The following is a 22,930-nucleotide window of genomic DNA, read 5'->3' on the forward strand; positions in this document are numbered from 1 at the left end:
AAATTGTAAATCAGATTTGTCATACTTTTGTTGGATTTAAACTGATGGAATTTTAATCAACATGGAAATAAAAATTTTGTTTAAAGATTTTAATTTATTTATTCATGAGAGACACACAGAGAGGGAGAGAGAGGCAGAGACATAGGCAGAAGCAGCACTCCCCTCCCTGATGTAGGTAGGACTTGATCCCAGGACCCAGGATCATGCCCTGAGTGGAAGGCAGATGCTCAACCCCCGAGCCACCCAGGCATCCTTGGAAATAAAAATTTTAAGTACAATAAGGCTTTCCATTTTTTGAGGAAAAGGCAAACCCTCAGTAGCTATCAGTGATTGATTGATTAACTGGAAGACCGGAGGGGATCACAAAGGCCTTCTGATCAAATGCCCTGTAACAACAGCCCACGTTAAGTTTTGTGACTAATTCTCTCTGTGCTCTCTAGTGTTCTGCATATAAGGGGATTAAGAAGAGAAGATAGAAATTCCATTTCAGGCAGTTGATCAAGTAGTTGAGATAACTTCTGGGCAGATTTGCTCTTCAAGCATTTCTCCAAAGCTATTTTTAACCCTCAAGTGCTTTGAGCTGTGCAAATTCTGGAATGCCAAGTGGACTATTTACAGTGCAGCTGACAGTTGTGACAAGAAGGAGGGCTCTAAGGTTATCCTCATGTGTGAGCAAATATACATTAAGTTTGAGGAAATAACTAGCTCTCGGTGTTAACTCTTCTAGGCCCCAAATTTTAGCCGTAAGTAAAAACTCAGATGGCCATTCAGATAGACTCAAAATACAGTTTACCCAAACTGAGCTGTTATCTGTACTGACCCCCACAACAGTCTGTGTGCTTAAATCATCTTGATAATTCTCCATTAATTTTGAATTCTTGAACTAAAACCTACAGAGAATGTCCAGCATAGTTTGGAAATAAAGCACAGGGGAGTACGTTATTGTAGGACATTATTTTTCTCAATACTTAAATAATATCAAGGATGGCACCAATGCTTTAATACAAATCAAACTTCTAAGATGTGAAGGAATATAATTTAAGAGGGATTCAGGTAACAAAGAGCCACAAAGTTGAGTGAAGTAAGTAATAAGAAGGCAAATGTCTTTGAACAATTGTAGTAAAACAAACAAAAAAATTCCATATTCTATCAGAACAATTAAAGAGGAATGCAGTTAACAGTCATCAGGAGGACAAAGCTTGCCCATTACACAGACAGTGGCAGCCAATCAGTCTTTTTTTTTTCTTTTTTTTTTTTAACGAAGGACTGAAAAAGCCACTGTGCATTCAAATGGCAGCATGAGAATTAAGCTACATGTGAGGACCCTTTCCCTGCAGTGAGGTCTTCTAAAGACTGCGTGTTAGACATCTCCATCTTTAAGTTTGCACTTTTTTTTTTCTAAACGTGCATTGATCTATGAAGTGTGTTTTCGTTGCTTTCATGTCCAAACACAGAGAACTGGTTGACTTTTCAAGATCCTTTGGACATTTGTAAACTCATGATTTCAATACAGAATACTGCTTAAAGACAATATTATTCTTTTGCTACTAAGTATCTTTTGGTCAAATTAAGAGTTTTTTAATTAAGAGATCAGTCTCATTAGTTCTAATGTAAAAAACTATTTTAATTTGAAATATAGATTCCTAAGAAAAAATTTATCCACATTTTAAAAATATGTATATATGTAGTCACTAAACTTCTCTTTGAGAACAAAAAAGATCATCTTACTAAAATTTTCTGGGGCCTCCTTGTGTCTCTCTTGGCATAGGAATTTTAATTCTTTACTTTGGCCATCCAAAATACTTCAGTCGTTTATGAACTTGCTCTTGTATGTCATCTTTTTTCAAAAGAACTTAAATAGGGGCACCTGGGTGGCTCAATCGGTTAAGCATCTGCCTTTGGCTGAGGTCAGGATCTCAGGTTCCTGGGATCAAGCCCCCTGGGCTCCCTGATCAGTAGAGAGTCTGCTTCTCCCTCTCCTTCTGCCCCACTCCCTCTGCTCATGTTCTCTCTCCCAAATAAATAAAATCTTTTAAAAAAAGAAAACTTAAATATAACTGTGGAGTAATAGTCATTTTATTACATTTTGCAATTTTATTACATTTACAATTTGCCTAGGCATTACATTTTGCAATTTTTGTTTAAATTAAATCTGTCATAGCAAACTTCCTAATACCAATTTAATTCAGGCCTCTCAACTTCATTTTGCAAAATGTTTAGCTTCTAAAACTACACCAATCAGACAAATACAGGTGATTGGAATAGGAAATCAAAACAGAAAATTTTAGAGAAAATTAGGGTTTTTCTCCCCCTCTTTGACCATCAGTCGGAGAAAACACTGCTAAGTCCTAAATGGCCATTAATAATTAAGAATTTAAACTTCAGGGCAGCCCCAGTGGTTCAGTGGTTTAGCGCCACCTTCAGCCCAGGGCATGATCCTGGAGACCCGGGATCGAGTCCCACATTGGGCTCCCTGCATGGAGCCTGCTTCCCCTCTGCCTGTGTCTCTTCCTCTCTCTCTCTGTGTCTCTCACGGATAAATAAATAAAATCTTAAAAAAAAAAAAAAGAATTTAAACTTCAACAGCTTGGTCACGGTCATAATGCCTAGGATGGAAATACGCATCCATGATAGGTCAACAATATTTTAAAAGGATAACCCCTTAACATTATTTTTACAAACATAAACTACCATAAAATTCAGTTTAGTTTTTTTAACATAATCAAGGTACATTGGATATGAGCTATTTATTGAGAACCACTGTGTTCTGAGACAAATTCTTGGTAACAGAGTAGTCTAGAGCAGCCTCAGAGAAATTTAAATGATAAAACAATGTGTAAACCAGCAAACTATATCTGTGGATGTGTTGAATCTGAAATACTTTAAAATAGCCTTAGAGTACCAAATTTATTTTGAAACATCACTACAAAAATAATTTTTTTTCCCATTCAAGCACCATGCTGAATAAGTAGCTATGAGGCTAGGACATATCTTAATCACCTCCTCCTGGTTGTATTCCCTTATTGCATTTTTGACCTTTCTCAATTATTAAGGTAGTTATATTAATAGCCATGCCCTTAATGAAGGAAAATCTTCATATGGAACTTTATTCCTGACCTCCTCTTTCACACGAGCGTAATAAATCGTTTAACTGGTAAAAACTTTCACATTATTCTTAACTCTAAATGAACTCTCTTAAGTAGCGCAAAATCGATCTCAGTGACAGGGCACAGCAGCTTGAAGACTTTCCCAGGGTAGAACTAGAGGAAGCTCCGATGAGCTTAGCATTATTACTGTGAAGATGGCCCTGTATCTGTAGGCTGATTTTCAGTTGTACAAGCCACAACTATGGGACCTAATGATAGCCCATATGAATGTGGTGTATTCTTTTGGACAAGGCATTTTCCTACAGACAGCCTCTTCAAACCACCTAAGGTTGCATTTAGAACAAGAATTTCTCATCCAGATATTAACAGTTGGGCAGCCTTTGTCTCAATATTCTAAGATCATGGAATTACAGCCTACTATATGCAGTAGTTTTTTTCCTTCCTTTCATATTTTAGCTTTTTAAAGTTCTTTCATATATATATATATATATAAACTCAGCAGAATGGAAGAAAATATCTATCTATATAAATAGATATACATAAGTATAAACAGAAATTTGCCTGGGCATTTCAACATAAAAAGCCACCTAGTAATTATGTAAGGGAACTAGGAAAGCCTAAGGCATCCCTAAAAGATTCCAAACTACTAGTTAAAATCATTTTCAAAGGCATATGCATTCCATATATGATTACAAAACAACTTAGAAAGCACTATTTCAAATTATTGACCTAAGAGAATTAAATGTGCCTGTGTCTGTATTGAGTTGCTGTTTCATAGAGTCTTAAACTGCACCTTTTTTTTTCTTTTTCAAAAAAAAAAAAAACTAGGTGGTCCCACGTTCAGAAGGAAAAGTTCATACCCTTACACTGAGGGATGTAAAATTAGAAGATGCTGGAGAAGTCCAACTACGAGCAAAAGATTTCAAAACTCATGCCAACCTCTTTGTGAAAGGTGATTACAAGGTTTATTTTTAAACACATACAATGTAGACATTTCAGAAATGATGTCAACTCTCAATGATGAGTACCATAGATCATTAAAATCCACCAAATATCCAAATTTTACTTTTTGCCTTAACAAAAGAGTTCACAGACTATTTAAAAGAGAGAGAGAGAGAGTCAAAATGGACTCAAATATGTCTTACTTCCTCTTTCTATCCCCACCATTTATGTTGGCTTTCAATAAATGGCTGGAGGAAGAATTATTATCAAACTGGGTATCTACCACTTTATTAACCAAGACTTGGCTACTTTGTCCTTGATGTTTCATATTTTTTAAAACAACACCTTTCCTCTGTATGTATAAATAATGATGAAACATCATTATTAGAGGAAAGCATCCAAGTGGAATCAAAACTTACAAATGAAATTTAAAAACAGAAAAAGGCCTGGCGATATCAGAAGAAAGTTGAGGAGGTGCTCAAAGTCTTGGAGAAGGAAAGGAAAAATACCTTGGCTAATTAGTGTGATTCTTTCAGAACCCCCCGTTGAGTTCACTAAGCCCCTTGAGGACCAGACGGTCGAAGAAGAAGCCACTGCAGTATTGGAGTGTGAAGTATCCAGAGAAAATGCTAAGGTGAAATGGTTCAAAAATGGGACAGAAATTCTCAAAAGCAAGAAGTATGAAATTGTTGCTGATGGCAGGGTCAGAAAACTTATTATACACGGCTGTACTCCAGAGGATATTAAAACATACACTTGTGATGCTAAGGATTTTAAGACTTCCTGTAACCTGAACGTCGTGCGTAAGTATTCTTCTTACACAGGACTTTTCATTTGCAACTCTTTGATAACAACAACAACAAAAAAAGCCCTGCCACGTTTTGCATGCCCTTCTTGGCCTAACTGCATCTCTTAGCAACTTATAGTATCAATACTGACATAACCTGATCTTTTGTGTTTAAAAAAAAAAGGAAAGAAAAGAAAAATCATTCTACTCCATCTGGTCTGATAAGGACATATTGATCACTTTTACCATGTTTCTGACTAGTGGGCAGAGGTACTCTTTGTCTATGGGTGTAACCCTACTATAGGAATATCCTGACAGATAAGGACAAATTGGATGAAAGAGACAAGAAAGGAGTCATGATTTCATTTTTATTTAAAAAAAAAAAAAAAAGGAAAGAAGGAAAGAAAGCAATTTCCACTTGGAAAGAAATGAATTCTCAGGTGTCAGGAACAACTAGAAAATGAGCATGAAATTTCAGTTCGAATAGGATCACGCTAAAGTCTGCTGCAATATGATAAAGCCCGCTTACACAATGCTATCTCTGAAAATAAGAAAGGATAATAAGATGGAGCGAAGCCTGGATTCTTGGAGTCCTGTGAATGAAGAGAACTCTAATGGTTTTTAGTATTACTTCTTCCTTTGGTGAAAAATACATCTTTTTTCTAAATGTCACATTAACTCATTTTTTCATTCGTTTGTCCAGTGATAACATTTTATCAGTGTGTATTTTTGTGCTATAGCTGCTGTTTGGTTTAGTTGCTTCCCATCTGTCAACAGCTACAAAATAGTGGCTTTGATTGTGCTTCCATGCTTCTTGTGTTTTATTCTTTTGTCTTTGTGGTCGCTCTGCTTTTAGCTTATGACAGAGTAGCTTCTTGGGTCTCCTTGATCCCTTTGTCATCTACTTTGTCACCACTCCAAGAAGGCTCAGCCACAATGAACACATCTTCAAGCCTATTGACCAGCATTTGTGTCCCAGAATTTCACTGATCAAGAATGATCATCCTGGGAAGGACTCACCAGAAGCCCTAAAAGGAGGGGCAAGGGGGCGGCTCTCTGATCCTATGCATCTGCTGACTTAATCCTGAAAATCACCCACCCATACGAACACATTGCTTTGTTGCACTAATAGATGCCTGACTCACGTGTGATATCTTTGAAACTGATTTTAAAAAGAAAAGAAAAGAAAAAGGTTAAGTGTGTGTGATTTCAATTGTAGACTCATGCCTCTTAGCCATAGGCAAGACTGGTTATAGCACTTCAAGCTGCGTTATCATTGAATTCTGCTAATTTCTCAAAGATTGTATAGCCTGCCTTAAAATAATGTTTCTTTGCTACTGGTATTTCCTTTGACAATATCAGCTTTCAATGCTGAAGAAGTATCAATGAGAATTTTTCTTTTAGCCATCATTCAGGAAAACCTTGTTAGCGATTGATAGGTAATAGATATACAGATATAATCAGTTGGACATACAGTATCCACATAATTTTATGAAACCTACAGAGATATGCAAAATACAAGAGCAAAGTAACATACATACATGAATGGCAGCTCCAAGTGCTTTCAAAGTCCGCTGTAGCCTACTAAGATGGAAAAGCCCTGCAAAAGACTTTTTCTTAATATATACCACAGTAATGTCAGAGTAAATTGCCAGAAACCTCATTTTGAATTCTGATGACCTTCTCTTACAGCTCCTCATGTGGAATTCTTAAGACCACTCACTGATCTTCAAGTTAAAGAAAAAGAAATGGCTCGGTTTGAGTGTGAAATTTCCCGAGAAAATGCTAAGGTCTGTGACTTGTGTGGTTGCTCTCTTGTGTTGCCAGTTACATTGTCTACTTTTGGCCTAGACAAAACAGGGGAAAAAAAAGAAAGTGAATCAAACCTACCTCTGATTATCACTTTGCCTTTAGATTAAAGATTATTACTTTGGTGTGAGATATATACTTGATTTCATCGTTTTCTTTGTTGTATTATTCATTTACTACTACTTGAAGAACAATGGACTCACAATCAGGAGATTTAGATATTATTGGATTGGGCCATATGAAATTGCTATTTTCTTAGGCTAAGAACAAATATCTGCAATTTCATATGTCTCATTAACTACCATAGCAAGTCAACTTTGAGTCTCCCTTTACAAATTGGGAAAACAAAGGACTTAGTCTGCATGATATCTAAAGCCCTCTATGGCTCTCAACTTACATGATCCCATTATCTTTAATAACTGATATCAGAACCACAACAGCTCACTTAACAATAACTGAAGAAGTTTGTCCCTGCCCTGTGGGGTTTAGGTTGTACTTGTATTTACCACTTTGGTTCATCTTCATGACATAGTCCTGGTGGTAGTTTTAAGAAGCACTCAGGATCCTAGTTCCTCTTAAGGACACCTACATGAAGGAGCAATAAGAAAATTAATAAAGCATCTGTGTATCTCAATATAGGTCCAGTGGTTTAAAGATGGAGCCGAAATTAAAAAGGGCAAAAAATATGACATCATCTCTAAGGGAGCAGTACGCATTCTTGTCATCAACAAATGTCTCCTGGATGATGAAGCAGAATATTCCTGTGAAGTAAAGACAGCAAGAACTTCTGGCATGCTCACCGTCCTGGGTAAGAGTGAAGTCTTTCTCTGCAGAAGTATATGTTCCAGGAAAAAAAATTTTTTTTTTCAGTTTGACTCAATGTTGTTCTTGTTACTATTCTTGCAGCAGAAGAAGCTGTCTTTACAAAAAATCTTGGCAACATTGAAGTTAGTGAAACAGACACCATAAAACTGGTTTGTGAAGTCTCCAAGCCTGGAGCAGAAGTGACTTGGTACAAAGGAGATGAGGAGATAATCGAAACAGGAAGATATGAAATACTTACCGATGGGCGAAAGAGAATCCTGATCATTCAGAATGCTCATCTTGAGGATGCTGGCAACTACAACTGCCGACTCCCAAGTTCTCGAACTGATGGCAAAGTCAAAGTACATGGTATGGAAACTATAATAAATAATATTTTCAGAATTCATACTTGATGCACTTACGGTACAAATGCTGAAGTTTTTAATACCATGCAACTGCTTCTTTCCAGAACTTGCTGCCGAATTTATCTCAAAGCCTCAAAACCTTGAAGTACTTGAAGGAGAAAAGGCTGAATTCGTCTGCTCCATATCAAAGGAGAACTTCGAAGTCCAGTGGAAGAGGGATGATAAGACACTTGAACCTGGAGACAAATATGACATTATTGCTGATGGCAAAAAGAGGATCTTGGTCGTGAAAGATGCCACATTACAAGATATGGGCACCTATGTAGTCATGGTTGGGGCCGCCAGAGCAGCAGCACACTTGACAGTGATTGGTAAGTTTGTTTTTCCCTCTTGGGTTTACTTACAGTTGTCTCTACTTTGGTCCTTCTTCATGCTATAAGAATTGTTGGTTGCTTTCAGAAAAACTCAGGATCATAGTTCCTCTTAAGGACACCCGTGTAAAGGAACAACAAGAAGTCGTTTTCAACTGCGAAGTCAATACGGAAGGTGCAAAAGCCAAATGGTTCAGAAATGAAGAGGCCATATTTGATAGTTCAAAATACATTATTCTCCAAAAAGACCTGGTCTACACTCTAAGAATTAGAGATGCTCGGTTAGATGATCAAGCCAATTATAGTGTGTCTCTGACCAATCACAGAGGTGAAAATGTTAAGAGCGCTGCTAATCTAATAGTAGAAGGTAAGTCACTTATATGGAATTAACAGGAATTTTTAAGTCAGTACCTATTGTGGAAACAGTTGAAATCAACAGAATTATTCTCCTTTCCAACAGAGGAAGACCTTAGGATTATCGAGCCTCTTAAAGATATTGAAACAATGGAGAAGAAAACTGTCACCTTCTGGTGCAAGGTCAATCGTCTCAATGTAACACTGAAGTGGACCCGAAATGGAGAAGAGGTGGCCTTTGACAACCGTGTCACATACAGAATTGATAAATACAAGCACTCTCTCATTATTAAAGACTGTGGCTTCCCGGATGAGGGTGAATACGTTGTCACTGCTGGACAAGATAAATCTGTTGCTGAGCTTCTGATCATAGAAGCCCCTACGGAATTCATCGAACACTTAGAAGACCAGACAGTCACTGAGTTCGATGATGCGGTCTTCTCCTGTCAGCTCTCCAGAGAGAAGGCTAATGTGAAATGGTACAGAAATGGGAGAGAAATCAAAGAAGGCAAAAAGTAAGTGAAAGCCTCTTAATTTCTATCTCTGTAGCCATCTGCGTATGTTTGACAATGTAGTGATCATTACTGCAAGCTAACCAATAATTCGACCTCTTCTCTTAGATACAAATTTGAAAAAGAAGGAAGTACACATAGACTCATTATAAAAGACTGCCGCCTGGATGATGAATGTGAATATGCTTGTGGAGTAGAAGACAGAAAATCTCGAGCCAGACTTTTCGTGGAAGGTATGTACTGACTGAGAGGACAAGTTCTAATGTTACTACCAGTGTTTCAAGGCTGTTAACCCAACTATGAACATGTTTGTATTCATTTTACCTCTTCTCTTCAGAAATCCCCGTTGAGATCATCAGGCCTCCCCAAGATATTCTGGAAGCCCCTGGTACCGACGTTGTCTTTTTGGCTGAGCTCAACAAAGATAAGGTGGAAGTTCAGTGGCTAAGAAATAACATGGTGGTTGTTCAGGGCGACAAACACCAGATGATGAGTGAAGGAAAGATCCACAGGCTACAGATTTGTAATATTCAACCTCGTGACCAGGGTGAATATAGATTTATTGCCAAAGACAAAGAAGCCAGAGCTAAGCTTGAACTCGCAGGTAAATCCCTTTCTTTTATTTTCAAATATCCTCACAATATCACAGATACTCTGTGAGTTTCAGATTCCACAATTAAGGAGATGATGCTTGTGAAAGACTTTTATTTCTGTCGGGCACTGTCCGCATGTAACTATTCTAACGTCTCTTATATCACAAAGTGTCCCAAGTAATGGGTAATTGATAGCATTCCTCTTTCCATGCTACAACCTTGAGCAGGTGCTGGCACATGGTGGCTTGTTCGTTAGTTCCTAGAATTAACATATTGCCCTGGAAGTCATCCCCAAAAAACTCAGACCTAGAGAAAGCTCTAGTCTCTGCTATTTTCCAAACCCCTGTGGGGCTCTTAGGTCTGTTCTCATCCTCACTCAAGCTTGCAAGGCATTTTATGGGGTGTGATTATGAAAAAGCCATTACTGTTCCCTCTGTACCTCAAAACTTTGCCTGGTTTATCTCTAAGTATGATGTGCCTACTTTAAAAAACAAATGTGTTTTGCACTATATTTAGTTCTCTATTATTATTTTTGGCAATGAATGCAGATTTTATGGTTTTATATCACCTTAATCCTCTGTTCTCAAGTCTGACGATTTGCAAAAGAAGCTATGAGAACTTTAGGCCGGTTAGTGTTCTCTGCTCTCAAGTTATTGTGATAGACTTTCAATATGTAATCAACATTTGCTAACAAATGCATAGTAAAGGAGCCATGGTATAGCTGGGCTGTACGACATAACTCAAAAGCACTCATATGTCCTTTTTCTCTCTAGCTGCACCTAAAATCAAGACAGGTGATCAAGATCTTGTGGTTGATGTTGGCCAGCCTCTGACGATGGTGGTGCCCTATGACGCCTACCCTAAAGCAGAAGCTGAGTGGTTTAAAGAAAATGAACCTCTGTCTTCAAAAACCGTTGATACTACAGCTGAACAAACTTCTTTCAGAATTTTAGAAGCTAAGAAAGGAGACAAAGGGAGGTATAAAATTGTGCTTCAGAACAAACATGGAAAAGCAGAAGCGTTCATCAATTTAAGAGTTATTGGTAAGCCCTTGAATCACTTGGACTTGATTGGCAAAGCACAATTAAAAGCATGGTAACACACTAAAAAAATATTCTGTACACAAATTTCAGATGTCCCTGGGCCTGTACGTAACTTAGAAGTGACAGAAACATTTGATGGTGAAGTAAGCCTCGGGTGGGAAGAACCATTAACAGATGGTGGGAGCAAAATCATCGGTTATGTCGTTGAAAGACGTGACATCAAAAGGAAGACGTGGGTTCTGGCCACGGACCGTGCAGACAGTTGTGAGTTTACTGTCACTGGACTTCAAAAAGGCGGAGTCGAGTACCTCTTCCGGGTCAGTGCAAGGAACAGAGTCGGCACTGGTGAGCCAGTAGAGACTGACAACCCGGTGGAAGCAAGGAGTAAATATGGTAAGAAGTATTCCAGTAAGTTACAAGCTAGCTGATCTTTGCTTTTACCCCTGATTTAACCAAAGCCGTGTTTCCTTCTGTGATGAAATCCAGATGTCCCAGGCCCTCCTTTGAACGTCGCCATCACTGATATAAACAGATTTGGGGTCTCCCTGACATGGGAGCCACCAGAGTATGATGGAGGAGCTGAGATCACAAACTATGTTATCGAATTAAGAGATAAGACTTCTATCCGATGGGACACTGCCATGACAGTGAGAGCTGAAGACCTCTCTGCAACTGTGACTGATGTGGTGGAAGGACAAGAGTATAGTTTCCGGGTCAGAGCCCAAAACCGAATTGGAGTTGGAAAACCAAGTGCAGCCACACCCTTTGTCAAAGTTGCTGATCCAATTGGTAAGCCCATCAAAAAAAGGGAGGGAACTAATTACTTCATGAAATCTAGAAATCAGGCCTGTTAGTTATTAAAATGAAGTTAATGAAAAGGTAGGACATCAGAAAAGATGTGAACAAAATCACAGAAATCCAGACCGTGCCTACTTTTTAATGAATTCAATAAACCGGAGATAATGGAGATGATAGAATTGATCATACATTATTTTAATAAATTGTCACTGAATTCAGTGGTGTGCTCCAACCCTTTGTTCCATTCCAGAGAGACCAAGTCCTCCTGTGAACCTAAGTTCTTCAGATCAGACTCAGTCATCAGTTCAGCTCACGTGGGAGCCTCCTCTGAAAGATGGAGGAAGCCCAATATTGGGATATATAATTGAACGATGTGAAGAAGGGAAAGATAATTGGATTCGTTGCAATAAGAAACTAGTCCCTGAACTGACCTACAAGGTAGGGAATTGCATCTACAATAATATTCAGTGTATGATCATGGACTTAAATGTATTTTGTCCAAACAAACAAGAAATGTTTGTTTACAAATGTTGATTCATGACTTTAGGTTACTGGATTACAAAAAGGAAACAAATATTTATATCGAGTATCTGCAGAAAATGAAGCTGGTGTTTCAGATCCATCTGAAATTCTTGGTCCTCTGACTGCTGATGATGCGTTTGGTAAGTGAATATTTTATTTTTAGATTTGAGAAGAACACATAGCTACTTCATGGTACCAGGGCCTTAAATATGGTACTGGAAACTCATTAATTTTTCTTCTTGATAGTTGAACCAACAATGGACTTAAGTGCATTTAAAGATGGTCTGGAAGTTATTGTCCCGAATCCGATCAAGATCCTGGTTCCAAGTACAGGCTATCCAAGGCCACATGCAACCTGGTCTTTTGGAGATAAAGTACTAGAAGCAGGGGACCGTGTGAAAATGAAAACCATATCTGCCTACGCTGAACTTGTCATTTCTCCAAGTGAACGTCCAGATAAGGGCATTTATACACTAAAATTAGAAAATCCTGTGAAAGCAATTTCTGGAGAGATTGACGTCAATGTAATTGGTAAGGAACTAAATTTTTGTTACATAAGGTGATTTGACAGTATTAACAAATACTGGTTCAAGCTGTTACCAATATTGATTTCTGACTGCATTTTTTTTTTCAGCTCGCCCAAGTGCACCCAAAGAACTGAAATTTGGTGAGATAACCAGAGACTCGGTACATTTGACTTGGGAACCACCAGATGATGATGGAGGAAGTCCATTAACTGGATATGTTGTTCAAAAGCGAGAAGTCAGCCGGAAAACATGGACTAAAGTGAGTTTTAAGCAGCAACACACCAATTTCAGAAAAAAGAGTGGGGGAAAGCCCAGCAAAGTTTATATGGTTTAACTTTGCCTTGCTGAAAAAGAACCAAAAACCTTTTAAAATGCTCTGATGCTAATGCCTCCTGAGGTAGTTCAGCCAAGATTTGGTATAACTGCCTTATTTTGTTGCCTTACCAAATTTTCTACTAAATTTACAAAAAAATAAAACTTAACCTATTCATTTGGTACCTGATAAGTACCTAATATGGCCTATTGAGCTATAAGCCATCCTAAGAACACTGAGTACCTGACCCCCTGGTGATCAGACTTCTCATTCCACTAGATTATCTTAATTAGCCCAATTTTTTTCTCCTCAGTTTATTACTATTATTTACTTATCATTTTAAGTCAAGGTAAAAAAGCAATAATGAGTAATATTTCTAGGGGAGCCTGAGTGGCTCAGTCGATTAAACATCTGTCTTTGGCTCAGGTCATAATCCCAGGGTCCTGGGATCCCCTGTGTTGGGCTCCCTGCTCAGTGGGGAGCCTGCCTTTTCCTCTCTCCCTAATAAGTTAAAAAAAATCTTTAAATCATATTTCTAAAAACCAATCTGGTGGAAAGGATCAATACTTGCCACATTTTCAATGTGTATAGACTATGAAAGCTTTACCTTAATATATTAAGTTTCAAATATTGTGTCTTATTCTGCAACTTTCTCCCTAATATGTAATAAATAATCCTTATCATTCAAAAACTATTTCTGTGTGTATCCCTGCTCAGTAAAAATCTGTTTGACTTGGAGAAAGGGTTTTTGGGAAACAAGTAATTGTATTTCTTTGTCCCAGGTTATAGACTTGGTGACTGACCTAGAATTCACAGTTCCTGATCTTGTTCAAGGAAAAGAGTATTTATTTAAAGTCTGTGCTTGTAACAAGTGTGGTCCTGGAGAACCTGCATATGTTGATGAACCTGTAAATATGTCAGCTCCTGCAAGTGAGTACATTCTTGATGCTTTCTTATCTAGCCTCTTAGATGCTTTTTCTTTAGTCCAGGGGTTGAAGTTATGGGGGAAACGCACAGGTTGGCAATATGGAGATTTCATGGATGACCTAAGACTGACCATCTTTAAAATGTTTATAGCCGTACCTGACCCACCAGAGAATGTTAAATGGAGAGATCGAACAGCCAACAGTATCTTCCTAACATGGGATCCGCCTAAATATGATGGTGGTTCACGCATCAAAGGCTATATAGTTGAAAAATGTCCACGTGGTTCTGATCGATGGGTTGCCTGTGGAGAACCAGTTGCAGACACAAAGTGAGTTTTTAGAACTATGTGGCAAAGAGGATATATTTCATCTTGAGAAAATGAGGGTTTTTCTTTTAGAAAGTCTATTTGTTTTGTTTTTACTGAGAATTCCTGTGGTGTGCCTATCCAGTTTTAAAAAGTGTTGCTAAAAAAAAACAAAAAGTGTTGCTGAACATATCCCCTCTTGAAGGCTCTCACTAGTTATAATACTGAAGCAATCCAGAATTAATTTAAGGAATAGTACCATTGTATCAAGAGTAGGTATAACCTTTAGAAAGATCATGAATACAATAGGTTATGTACATTATAGTAAAATATTCTATTTTGTTTTCTGATAGAATGGAAGTGACAGGTCTTGAAGAAGGCCAATGGTATGCCTACCGTGTGAAGGCCTTGAACCGGCAAGGTGCTAGCAAACCAAGCAAACCCACGGATGAAATCCAAGCTGTGGATACACAGGGTATTTACTTTTGATTTTTGTATCCTTAACCAGGCCTCCACCTTTAATTCTGTTTGAACCTACTAATGTCGTAAATAATCTTTTCCAATTTTAGAGGCTCCAGAAATTTTCCTCGATGTGAAGCTCCTTGCTGGTCTCACTGTAAAAGCAGGAACTAAGATCGAACTTCCTGCCACTGTAACTGGAAAACCCGAACCTACAATAACTTGGACAAAGGCTGATATGCTTCTGAAGCAGGACAAAAGAATCACCATTGAAAACGTTCCTAAAAAATCCACAGTGACCATCCTCGATAGTAAGAGAAGCGACACTGGCACATACATCATCGAGGCCGTAAATGTCTGTGGTCGGGCCACTGCTGTGGTCGAAGTGAATGTCTTAGGTGAGAGAGGCTGCCATTTAAAAAATGGGCAAATTCACTTCAGGTACTTTTTAAAATAGAACATGATTTAAAAATGCTTTTTTTTCCTGAGTGTATAATGTCATTCATTCACAGATAAACCCGGACCACCAGCTGCTTTTGATGTCACAGAAGTGACCAATGAATCATGCCTTCTAACATGGAACCCACCACGTGATGATGGTGGATCTAAAATCACAAACTATGTTGTGGAGAGACGGGCAACTGACAGTGAAGTGTGGCACAAGCTCTCATCAACTGTCAAGGATACAAACTACAAGGCAACCAAATTAACACCCAATAAAGAATACATCTTCAGAGTCGCTGCAGAAAACATGTATGGTGTTGGTGAACCGGTTCAGGCCTCTCCAATAACAGCTAAATATCAGTTTGGTAAGTTTCTCATTAATAGTTGGCCAAAAAGTTCTTTTAAGAGATTCTTGTAAAAAAATAAAAAATAAAAAATAAAAATAAAAGATTCTTGTGTCAAACTTGAATTTGGGTGTCATAACTATATATGGGACATTTAACATTTATATCAATCATCATACTACCTATAGATCCACCTGGACCTCCAACTCGCCTAGAACCTTCTGATATCACTAAAGATGCAGTTACTCTCACATGGTGTGAGCCAGACGATGATGGTGGCAGCCCAATCACTGGATACTGGGTGGAAAGATTAGATCCTGACACTGATAAATGGGTCAGGTGCAATAAGATGCCCGTGAAGGATACAACATATAGGTATGTCCAATATCTCCACCAAAATGTTAAGATAGCAGTATATACTATTTTTCATTCTTTAGCTTTCCTTTTGATTATACAAATTCCACTCAAGGACACATCTCTTAGTTTCTTTACTATAAAATATTGACTTTAAGTTACAAAGTGGTGTTTCAATATATTATGGTAATGACCATTATTATAGATACTATAATTACACTGGTACACTTGACCAAATCTAAATTTATGTTGAAATATCTTCAGTTAAATTTCAATATCGGTTTTTTTACAATTTAAATAAATTAGTCCTTTCTATGTAAAATACACAGAGGTTTCTGTTATCATGGTATCTAATTCATACTTCGTCCCTAATTCAGAGTGAAAGGTCTCACCAATAAGAAAAAATACAGATTCCGTGTGTTGGCTGAAAATCTCGCTGGACCTGGAAAACCAAGTAGATCAACTGAACCAATCTTAATAAAGGATCCCATAGGTATTATTTACATATCTTTCTGTGGTTATTTTGAAGCTTCTCTTGATTCCTTTTTTGACAAACCTAAATAAATGGTTTCATTTCATTGGTTTGCAGATCCTCCATGGCCTCCTGGAAAACCAACTGTGAAAGATGTAGGCAAAACATCACTGATGTTGAATTGGACAAAGCCAGAACATGACGGAGGGGCAAAGATTGAGTCTTATATCATTGAAATGCTAAAGACCGGAACAGAGGACTGGGTCCGAGTGGCTGAAGGTGTTCCCACCACTCAGCATTTGCTTACTGGTCTCATGGAAGGGCAAGAATACTCCTTCCGAGTTAGAGCTGTGAACAAGGCTGGGGAAAGCGAGCCCAGCGAACCCAGCGACCCTGTGCTTTGTAGGGAAAAACTATGTAAGTCACTCTTGATGTTTACGGTGTGTAAATTCTTTGAAACACATCTGAGAACTACAATAGGCGAAAATATGAAAAACTCAACTAGATCATTTCATGCTTGCCATGTGATTTCCTAGTGACTATGAGAGAATTCAGTGAAGATTAAATATTGGACAATAAAAAAAATCGAATTCTCTTTTTCTCCTTTAGATCCTCCATCACCACCTCGCTGGCTTGAAGTTATTAATATCACAAAAAATACAGCAGACCTAAAGTGGACAGTTCCTGAGAAAGATGGAGGGTCCCCTATCACCAACTACATTGTGGAAAAGAGAGATGTTAGGCGAAAAGGCTGGCAAACAGTGGACACAACTGTCAAGGACACCAAGTGCACAGTAACTCCACTGACAGAGGGCTCTTTATACGTGTTCCGAGTTGCTGCAGAAAATGCCATCGGACAAAGTGACTACTGTGAAATTGAGGACTCTGTCCTGGCCAAAGACACCTTCAGTATGCTAACTTCATCTTTGTAATACCATTGTTGGTGGATTATCACTTTTCCCTCTAGTTTTTCTAACCATTGAATATTCTGCTTCTAGCCACCCCTGGTCCACCCTACGCTCTGGCAGTGGTTGATGTAACCAAGAGACATGTTGACCTGAAGTGGGAACCACCTAAAAATGATGGTGGAAGACCAATACAGAGGTAAAATTTTAATTAATTCACGAAGAATAATTTATATTCAGTTGAAAATTCTTAACCTTGTTTTCCCTATGAATCCTAATGAAATGCTGTATTTCAATAGATATATCATTGAGAAGAAAGAGAAGTTAGGTACCCGTTGGGTGAAAGCTGGAAAGACTGCAGGCCCTGACTGTAACTTCAGAGTAACTGATGTCATTGAAGGAACAGAGGTCCAATTTCAGGTTCGGGCAGAAAATGAAGCTGGAGTTGGTCACCCAAGTGAACCCACAGAACTCCTGTCAATTGAAGATCCAAAAGGTAAAGTAGTATCGATTATACAAAAGATATTGTCTAGAGCTTGATGATGAGATCGTGGATGTGGACATTTCGCTCTTCTTTCAGGTCCTCCTTCACCTCCTCTTGACTTGCATGTGACTGACGCTGGGAGAAAGCACATTGCCATTGCCTGGAAGCCTCCAGAGAAAAATGGTGGAAGTCCTATTATAGGATACCATGTTGAAATGTGTCCAGTAGGCACTGAGAAATGGATGCGAGTTAATTCTCGCCCGATAAAAGACTTGAAATTCAAAGTTGAAGAAGGCGTTGTTCCTGACAAGGAGTACGTCCTGAGAGTAAGAGCTGTCAATGCTGTGGGTGTCAGTGAGCCATCTGAAATCTCCGAAAATGTGGTTGCCAAAGACCCAGACTGTAAGAACACAGTTTCTTTTATAATTACTAAAACACACCTTGCTTACACATTTTATTTTGACATATCTTTTATTCTCTTTTGGATATCTTACAGGCCAGCCAACAATTGATATGGAGACTCATGACATTGTTGTTATCGAAGGTGAAAAGTTAAGCATTCCTGTCCCCTTCCGAGCTGTCCCAGTTCCAACTGTTAGTTGGCATAAAGATGGCAAAGAAGTCAAAGCAAGTGATAGATTAACAATGAAGAATGATCACATCTCTGCACACCTTGAAGTTCCCAAGAGTGTCCATGCAGATGCTGGAATTTATACCATTACGCTGGAGAATAAGCTCGGCTCAGCAACTGGCTCAATTAATGTCAAAGTCATAGGTAATCATTCTTTGATGAAATACCAGATATTCTTCACATGTTGAGGAAACTAGTTCACCTTGCAGTGTTCATGTAAATGGCTTCATGAGTTGACCATTTGTAAACTAAGTGTCCTTCCATATGATTTCTTTCCATATGAGAAACGATGCAATTATAGATGTGAAATTGCTAGTAAAATTCTGATTAAACTAATTTACTTCTGTTGTAATAACTGGCACATGAAGTACTAAATAAAAAATATAGTATACCCAAAGAATGCTTAAATTGCCAGTATTCATTTATTAATTGTATTGGCATTTTTTCCCCAGTGTTTTCACCAGAATCAGTAACATTTTATGCCCTGTCCCATGCAGAATCTGAGGAGGGGGCAATTTGACGGGAGGGGGAACCTACTGACCGTTAGTAATTGGGGGCCAAAGGTGCTAAATGGCCTGCAGTGTAAAGGGGGGATACTCCAGCACATCAAAGATTATCCCACCCAAAATGTGCATGGTCCCATTTAGAAAAAGAGTGTACTATAACATGCTGACTTTTCATCTTACAATAAAAATTATCATTTTATTTCTAATAGGCCTACCTGGACCATGCAAAGATATTAAAGCAAGTGATGTGACCAAGAGTTCTTGTAAATTAACCTGGGAACCTCCAGAATATGATGGTGGAAGCCCAATCCTTCATTATGTCCTGGAACGCAGAGAGGCTGGGAGGAGGACATATATACCAGTCATGTCTGGTGAAAACAAACTGTCTTGGACTGTAAAAGATCTCATACCAAATGGTGAATACTTCTTCCGTGTTAAAGCTGTCAACAAGATTGGTGGAGGCGAATATATTGAACTGAAAAATCCAGTCATTGCTCAAGATCCAAAGCGTAAGTTTGGGCATGGATATAGTATAGCTGGGAATTACTATGCAATTTTTTATTTTAAAAAGATGAGTTTATATTATTCAGCTACATATTAACAGGTTTTTTTTTCTTATTCTCCAGAGCCCCCTGATCCACCTGTAGATGTTGAGGTTCATAATCCTACAGCTAACGCAATGACTATTACATGGAAGCCACCTTTGTACGATGGAGGAAGCAAAATAATGGGTTACATCATAGAAAAGATTGCTAAGGGTGAAGACAAATGGAAGAGGTGCAATGAACACCTAGTACCAGTCCTGACCTACACAGCCAAAGGACTTGAAGAGGGAAAGGAATACCAATTCCGAGTGCGAGCAGAAAATGCTGCCGGCATTAGTGAACCTTCTCGGGCCACTCCTCCAACCAAAGCTGTAGATCCTATTGGTGAGTTTTGTTTAATGGGCTTGCTGTTTTACCAATGTACAATAAAAGAGAATAATGTTTTGTCAGATTTTTTAATCAGAATTGAAAACAATTATTGTTTTTATTCATTACAGATGCCCCGAAGGTCATTATGAGAACAAGCCTCGAAGTGAAACGTGGTGATGAAATAGCACTTGATGCAACCATCTCTGGGTCACCTTACCCGACTATTACATGGCTAAAGGATGAAAAAGTCATTATACCAGAAGAAATTAAGAAGCGAGTAGCACCCACAGTTAGGAGGAAGAGGGGTGAAGTTCAAGAAGAAGAACCATTTGTCCTGCCTCTGACAGAACGTTTGAGTATTGACAACAGTAAAAAAGGAGAGTCTCAGCTACGTGTCCGAGATTCAATCCGACCTGACCATGGCCTGTTTATGATCAAAGCTGAAAATGACCATGGTATTGCTAAAGCTCCCTGTACTGTCAGTGTGCTAGGTAAGTAGGTAAAACTATACTTCTCAATGGAAGAAAGTCTATAGAAGAGTTTTAGTAAAACATAAAAATGGAGTTTGGGCCGGGCCAGGGGAGAGAAGTAGGAAATAGCTTCAGCAAGGTTTCCTCAGTCCCATTTTTTCCTCCCAGCTATCTAAACGAAATCAACCAAACTTATTATTTGTTAGCTAATGTGATACAAAGACAGATGTAGGAAAAGCAGAAGTTTATGTTAAAGGTGCATGCTAACATTTACATTTTCCATTGCAACCATTTCTATGCAAATTTTTAATCACTGCTGTCTTTCAAAATATTAGATACACCAGGACCACCAATCAACTTTGTATTTGAAGATATTAGAAAGAACTCCGTCCTCTGTAAATGGGAACCACCCCTCGATGATGGTGGCAGTGAAATTATAAACTATACTTTGGAAAAGAAAGACAAGACAAAACCTGACTCAGAGTGGATTATCATCACTGCAACACTTAGACACTGCAAATATTCAGTGACAAAACTAATTGAAGGAAAAGAGTACCTCTTTCGAGTAAGAGCTGAAAATAGGTTTGGGCCTGGACCACCGTGTGTTTCAAAGCCACTTATAGCTAAAGATCCATTTGGTAAGGTTCTTTTAGCATCTACATTTTGCCTTTTTATTGTATGCATGGGTATATACATTATCATAGCTTATAACCTTGAATTTTTATATCATACTGGAGAATTCATTCAAATATGCATTTTTTTCTTATCAGAACCACCTGATGCACCTGATAAGCCCATTGTGGAAGATGTTACCAGCAACAGTATGCTAGTGAAATGGAATGAACCAAAAGATAATGGAAGTCCCATCTTGGGTTACTGGCTTGAAAAACGGGAGGTTAATAGCACACATTGGTCTCGTGTCAACAGAAGCCTTCTGAATTCTTTGAAGACCAATGTAGAAGGCCTATTAGAAGGACTCACCTATGTCTTCAGAGTATGTGCCGAAAATGCAGCTGGACCTGGAAAGTTCAGTCCTCCTTCAGATCCCAAAACAGCACGTGATCCAATCTGTAAGTAATTTCTTACAAAGAGAGTAGGGTGCAGCACAGTGCTATAATTAAGTTACTTAATTAAGTACTATGTTGTATGCTTGAAAGTTGTTAAGAGAGTAGATCTTGAATGTTATAGCTGCCAAAAAAATGGTAATTGTGCAAGGGAGTGGAGGTATAAACTAACATTGTAGTAATCATCTTGCAATATATGTATCAAATCATCATGTTGTATACCTTAAACTTGCCCAAAAAATCAAGCAAAATACTAACAATGACTACAGATGCATATTAAGATTACAATAAAAAATTTTAAACATCAGTATATATAAGTTAAAAGTTTCATAAAACAGTACTTACCCATATTATAGGCGATGCATTTTGGAAATAAGGTGGATAGAGTAAGGTATTGTTCATTTTAAAATATTCAGTGAGTTTTGATTTGTGTATCCACATTTATTCTAGCTCCACCTGGGCCACCTGTCCCAAGAGTCACTGACACAAGCTCTACAACTATTGATCTAGAATGGGAACCCCCAGCTTTCAATGGTGGTGGGGAAATTGTTGGCTACTATGTTGATAAGCAGCTGGTTGGCACAAATGAATGGTCACGCTGCACGGAGAAGATGATCAAGGTCCGTCAGTACACTGTCAAAGAAATCCGAGAGGGTGCCGATTATAAACTCCGAGTGAGTGCTGTCAATGCTGCAGGTGAAGGACCACCAGGGGAGACAGGACCTGTGACTGTGGCTGAACCACAAGGTAACTTAAAAGTTACATGAATAAGATTATGGATATTTTCCTAGTATGGGATTCCCCCACCCCTTTCTTGGGCTTAATATATTACTGTTCTCTTTATAACAGAGCCTCCAACTGTGGAACTGGATGTTTCTGTCAAGGCTGGAATACAAATAATGGCTGGAAAGACTCTTAGAATTCCAGCTGTGGTAACTGGTCGCCCAGTGCCTACCAAAGTATGGACCATAGAAGAAGGGGAGCTGGATAAAGACCGTGTTGTAATAGAGAATGTTGGAACAAAATCTGAGCTCATTATCAAGAATGCCTTGAGAAAAGATCATGGAAGATACGTGATTACAGCTACCAACAGCTGTGGGTCCAAATTTGCAGCAGCCAGAGTAGAAGTCTTTGGTAAGGAATGTTACATGGATTTTCATGGGGTTTTCGGAAGTGATGCAATTGATCGCATTGATTTTTATGTTTGTTTCTTTTTTTTTTTAATTTTTCAGATGTTCCTGGACCAGTTCTTGACTTAAAACCTGTTGTAACAAATAGGAAGATGTGTTTGCTTAACTGGTCTGATCCAGCAGATGATGGAGGAAGTGAAATCACAGGATTCATTATTGAAAGAAAAGATGCGAAGATGCATACCTGGAGACAACCAATAGAGACCGAGCGATCTAAATGTGATATCACAGGTCTCCTTGAGGGACAAGAGTATATGTTCCGGGTGATTGCCAAGAACAAGTTTGGCTGTGGCCCTCCTGTTGAAATAGGACCAATTCTTGCAGTTGATCCACTAGGTAAAAGCGGTTTTCATTGTTTGCTTCTAGCTCTGTCATTTATTTATTGAGCCTTATGGCTTCAAACTCCCAACAGTCCAATGATCTATAGCTAGAGAGTGATAAGAAAAGTAAAACAAATAACTACTAGCAACTTTAATAAGAGTACCATATTTGCTATCATTTCAATGTAATTTTTGCACAAATCCATGTATGGTTTTGTGTACTGAAAAACCTGAATCTCTCTGCAATAGAATACACTGGAGTAATTCATTTAATACCGAAGTAATTCAATGGAGT

The 22,930-nt window shown here is 38.4% G+C and overlaps 1 protein-coding gene and 2 long non-coding RNA genes across 4 annotated transcripts in view; 1 reads left to right on the forward strand and 2 right to left on the reverse strand.

The window, feature by feature from the left end:
• Positions 1 to 22,930, forward strand: part of TTN (titin) — a 274,035-nt gene that overhangs the window by 172,247 nt on the left and 78,858 nt on the right. The window contains exons 225-262 of the mRNA XM_072811094.1: positions 3,936 to 4,059; positions 4,586 to 4,852; positions 6,529 to 6,626; positions 7,285 to 7,453; positions 7,552 to 7,818; positions 7,919 to 8,185; positions 8,274 to 8,552; positions 8,646 to 9,054; positions 9,160 to 9,284; positions 9,389 to 9,655; positions 10,418 to 10,687; positions 10,778 to 11,080; positions 11,174 to 11,476; positions 11,736 to 11,923; positions 12,033 to 12,147; positions 12,254 to 12,538; positions 12,642 to 12,793; positions 13,630 to 13,777; positions 13,925 to 14,102; positions 14,432 to 14,553; positions 14,648 to 14,935; positions 15,050 to 15,346; positions 15,514 to 15,700; positions 16,057 to 16,172; positions 16,269 to 16,568; positions 16,761 to 17,060; positions 17,150 to 17,255; positions 17,356 to 17,552; positions 17,637 to 17,942; positions 18,037 to 18,315; positions 18,887 to 19,186; positions 19,304 to 19,606; positions 19,720 to 20,082; positions 20,397 to 20,699; positions 20,832 to 21,131; positions 21,576 to 21,872; positions 21,975 to 22,259; positions 22,358 to 22,651. Coding sequence (XP_072667195.1) covers positions 3,936 to 4,059; positions 4,586 to 4,852; positions 6,529 to 6,626; positions 7,285 to 7,453; positions 7,552 to 7,818; positions 7,919 to 8,185; positions 8,274 to 8,552; positions 8,646 to 9,054; positions 9,160 to 9,284; positions 9,389 to 9,655; positions 10,418 to 10,687; positions 10,778 to 11,080; positions 11,174 to 11,476; positions 11,736 to 11,923; positions 12,033 to 12,147; positions 12,254 to 12,538; positions 12,642 to 12,793; positions 13,630 to 13,777; positions 13,925 to 14,102; positions 14,432 to 14,553; positions 14,648 to 14,935; positions 15,050 to 15,346; positions 15,514 to 15,700; positions 16,057 to 16,172; positions 16,269 to 16,568; positions 16,761 to 17,060; positions 17,150 to 17,255; positions 17,356 to 17,552; positions 17,637 to 17,942; positions 18,037 to 18,315; positions 18,887 to 19,186; positions 19,304 to 19,606; positions 19,720 to 20,082; positions 20,397 to 20,699; positions 20,832 to 21,131; positions 21,576 to 21,872; positions 21,975 to 22,259; positions 22,358 to 22,651 — 9,157 coding nt within the window. The remainder of the gene's footprint in view (positions 1 to 3,935; positions 4,060 to 4,585; positions 4,853 to 6,528; positions 6,627 to 7,284; positions 7,454 to 7,551; positions 7,819 to 7,918; positions 8,186 to 8,273; positions 8,553 to 8,645; positions 9,055 to 9,159; positions 9,285 to 9,388; positions 9,656 to 10,417; positions 10,688 to 10,777; positions 11,081 to 11,173; positions 11,477 to 11,735; positions 11,924 to 12,032; positions 12,148 to 12,253; positions 12,539 to 12,641; positions 12,794 to 13,629; positions 13,778 to 13,924; positions 14,103 to 14,431; positions 14,554 to 14,647; positions 14,936 to 15,049; positions 15,347 to 15,513; positions 15,701 to 16,056; positions 16,173 to 16,268; positions 16,569 to 16,760; positions 17,061 to 17,149; positions 17,256 to 17,355; positions 17,553 to 17,636; positions 17,943 to 18,036; positions 18,316 to 18,886; positions 19,187 to 19,303; positions 19,607 to 19,719; positions 20,083 to 20,396; positions 20,700 to 20,831; positions 21,132 to 21,575; positions 21,873 to 21,974; positions 22,260 to 22,357; positions 22,652 to 22,930) is intronic.
• On the reverse strand, positions 6,548 to 8,021 carry LOC140624341 (uncharacterized). Of its 2 annotated transcripts, XR_012023834.1 has the most exons (4): positions 7,898 to 8,021; positions 7,709 to 7,794; positions 7,152 to 7,230; positions 6,548 to 6,683 (listed from the first exon to the last, which is right to left on the reverse strand). It is a non-coding gene; the product is annotated as an uncharacterized lncRNA (long non-coding RNA). The 2 variants fall into 2 exon arrangements; XR_012023835.1 differs by lacking the exon at positions 7,709 to 7,794 and having other exon boundaries at positions 7,872 to 8,010.
• LOC140624342 (uncharacterized) lies at positions 13,956 to 21,605 on the reverse strand. The gene is made up of 3 exons (XR_012023836.1): positions 21,471 to 21,605; positions 21,043 to 21,142; positions 13,956 to 14,075 (listed from the first exon to the last, which is right to left on the reverse strand). It is a non-coding gene; the product is annotated as an uncharacterized lncRNA (long non-coding RNA).

The sequence above is a fragment of the Canis lupus genome, chromosome 34, assembly GCF_048164855.1.
Source record: "Canis lupus baileyi chromosome 34, mCanLup2.hap1, whole genome shotgun sequence".
Lineage (NCBI taxonomy): Eukaryota > Metazoa > Chordata > Mammalia > Carnivora > Canidae > Canis > Canis lupus.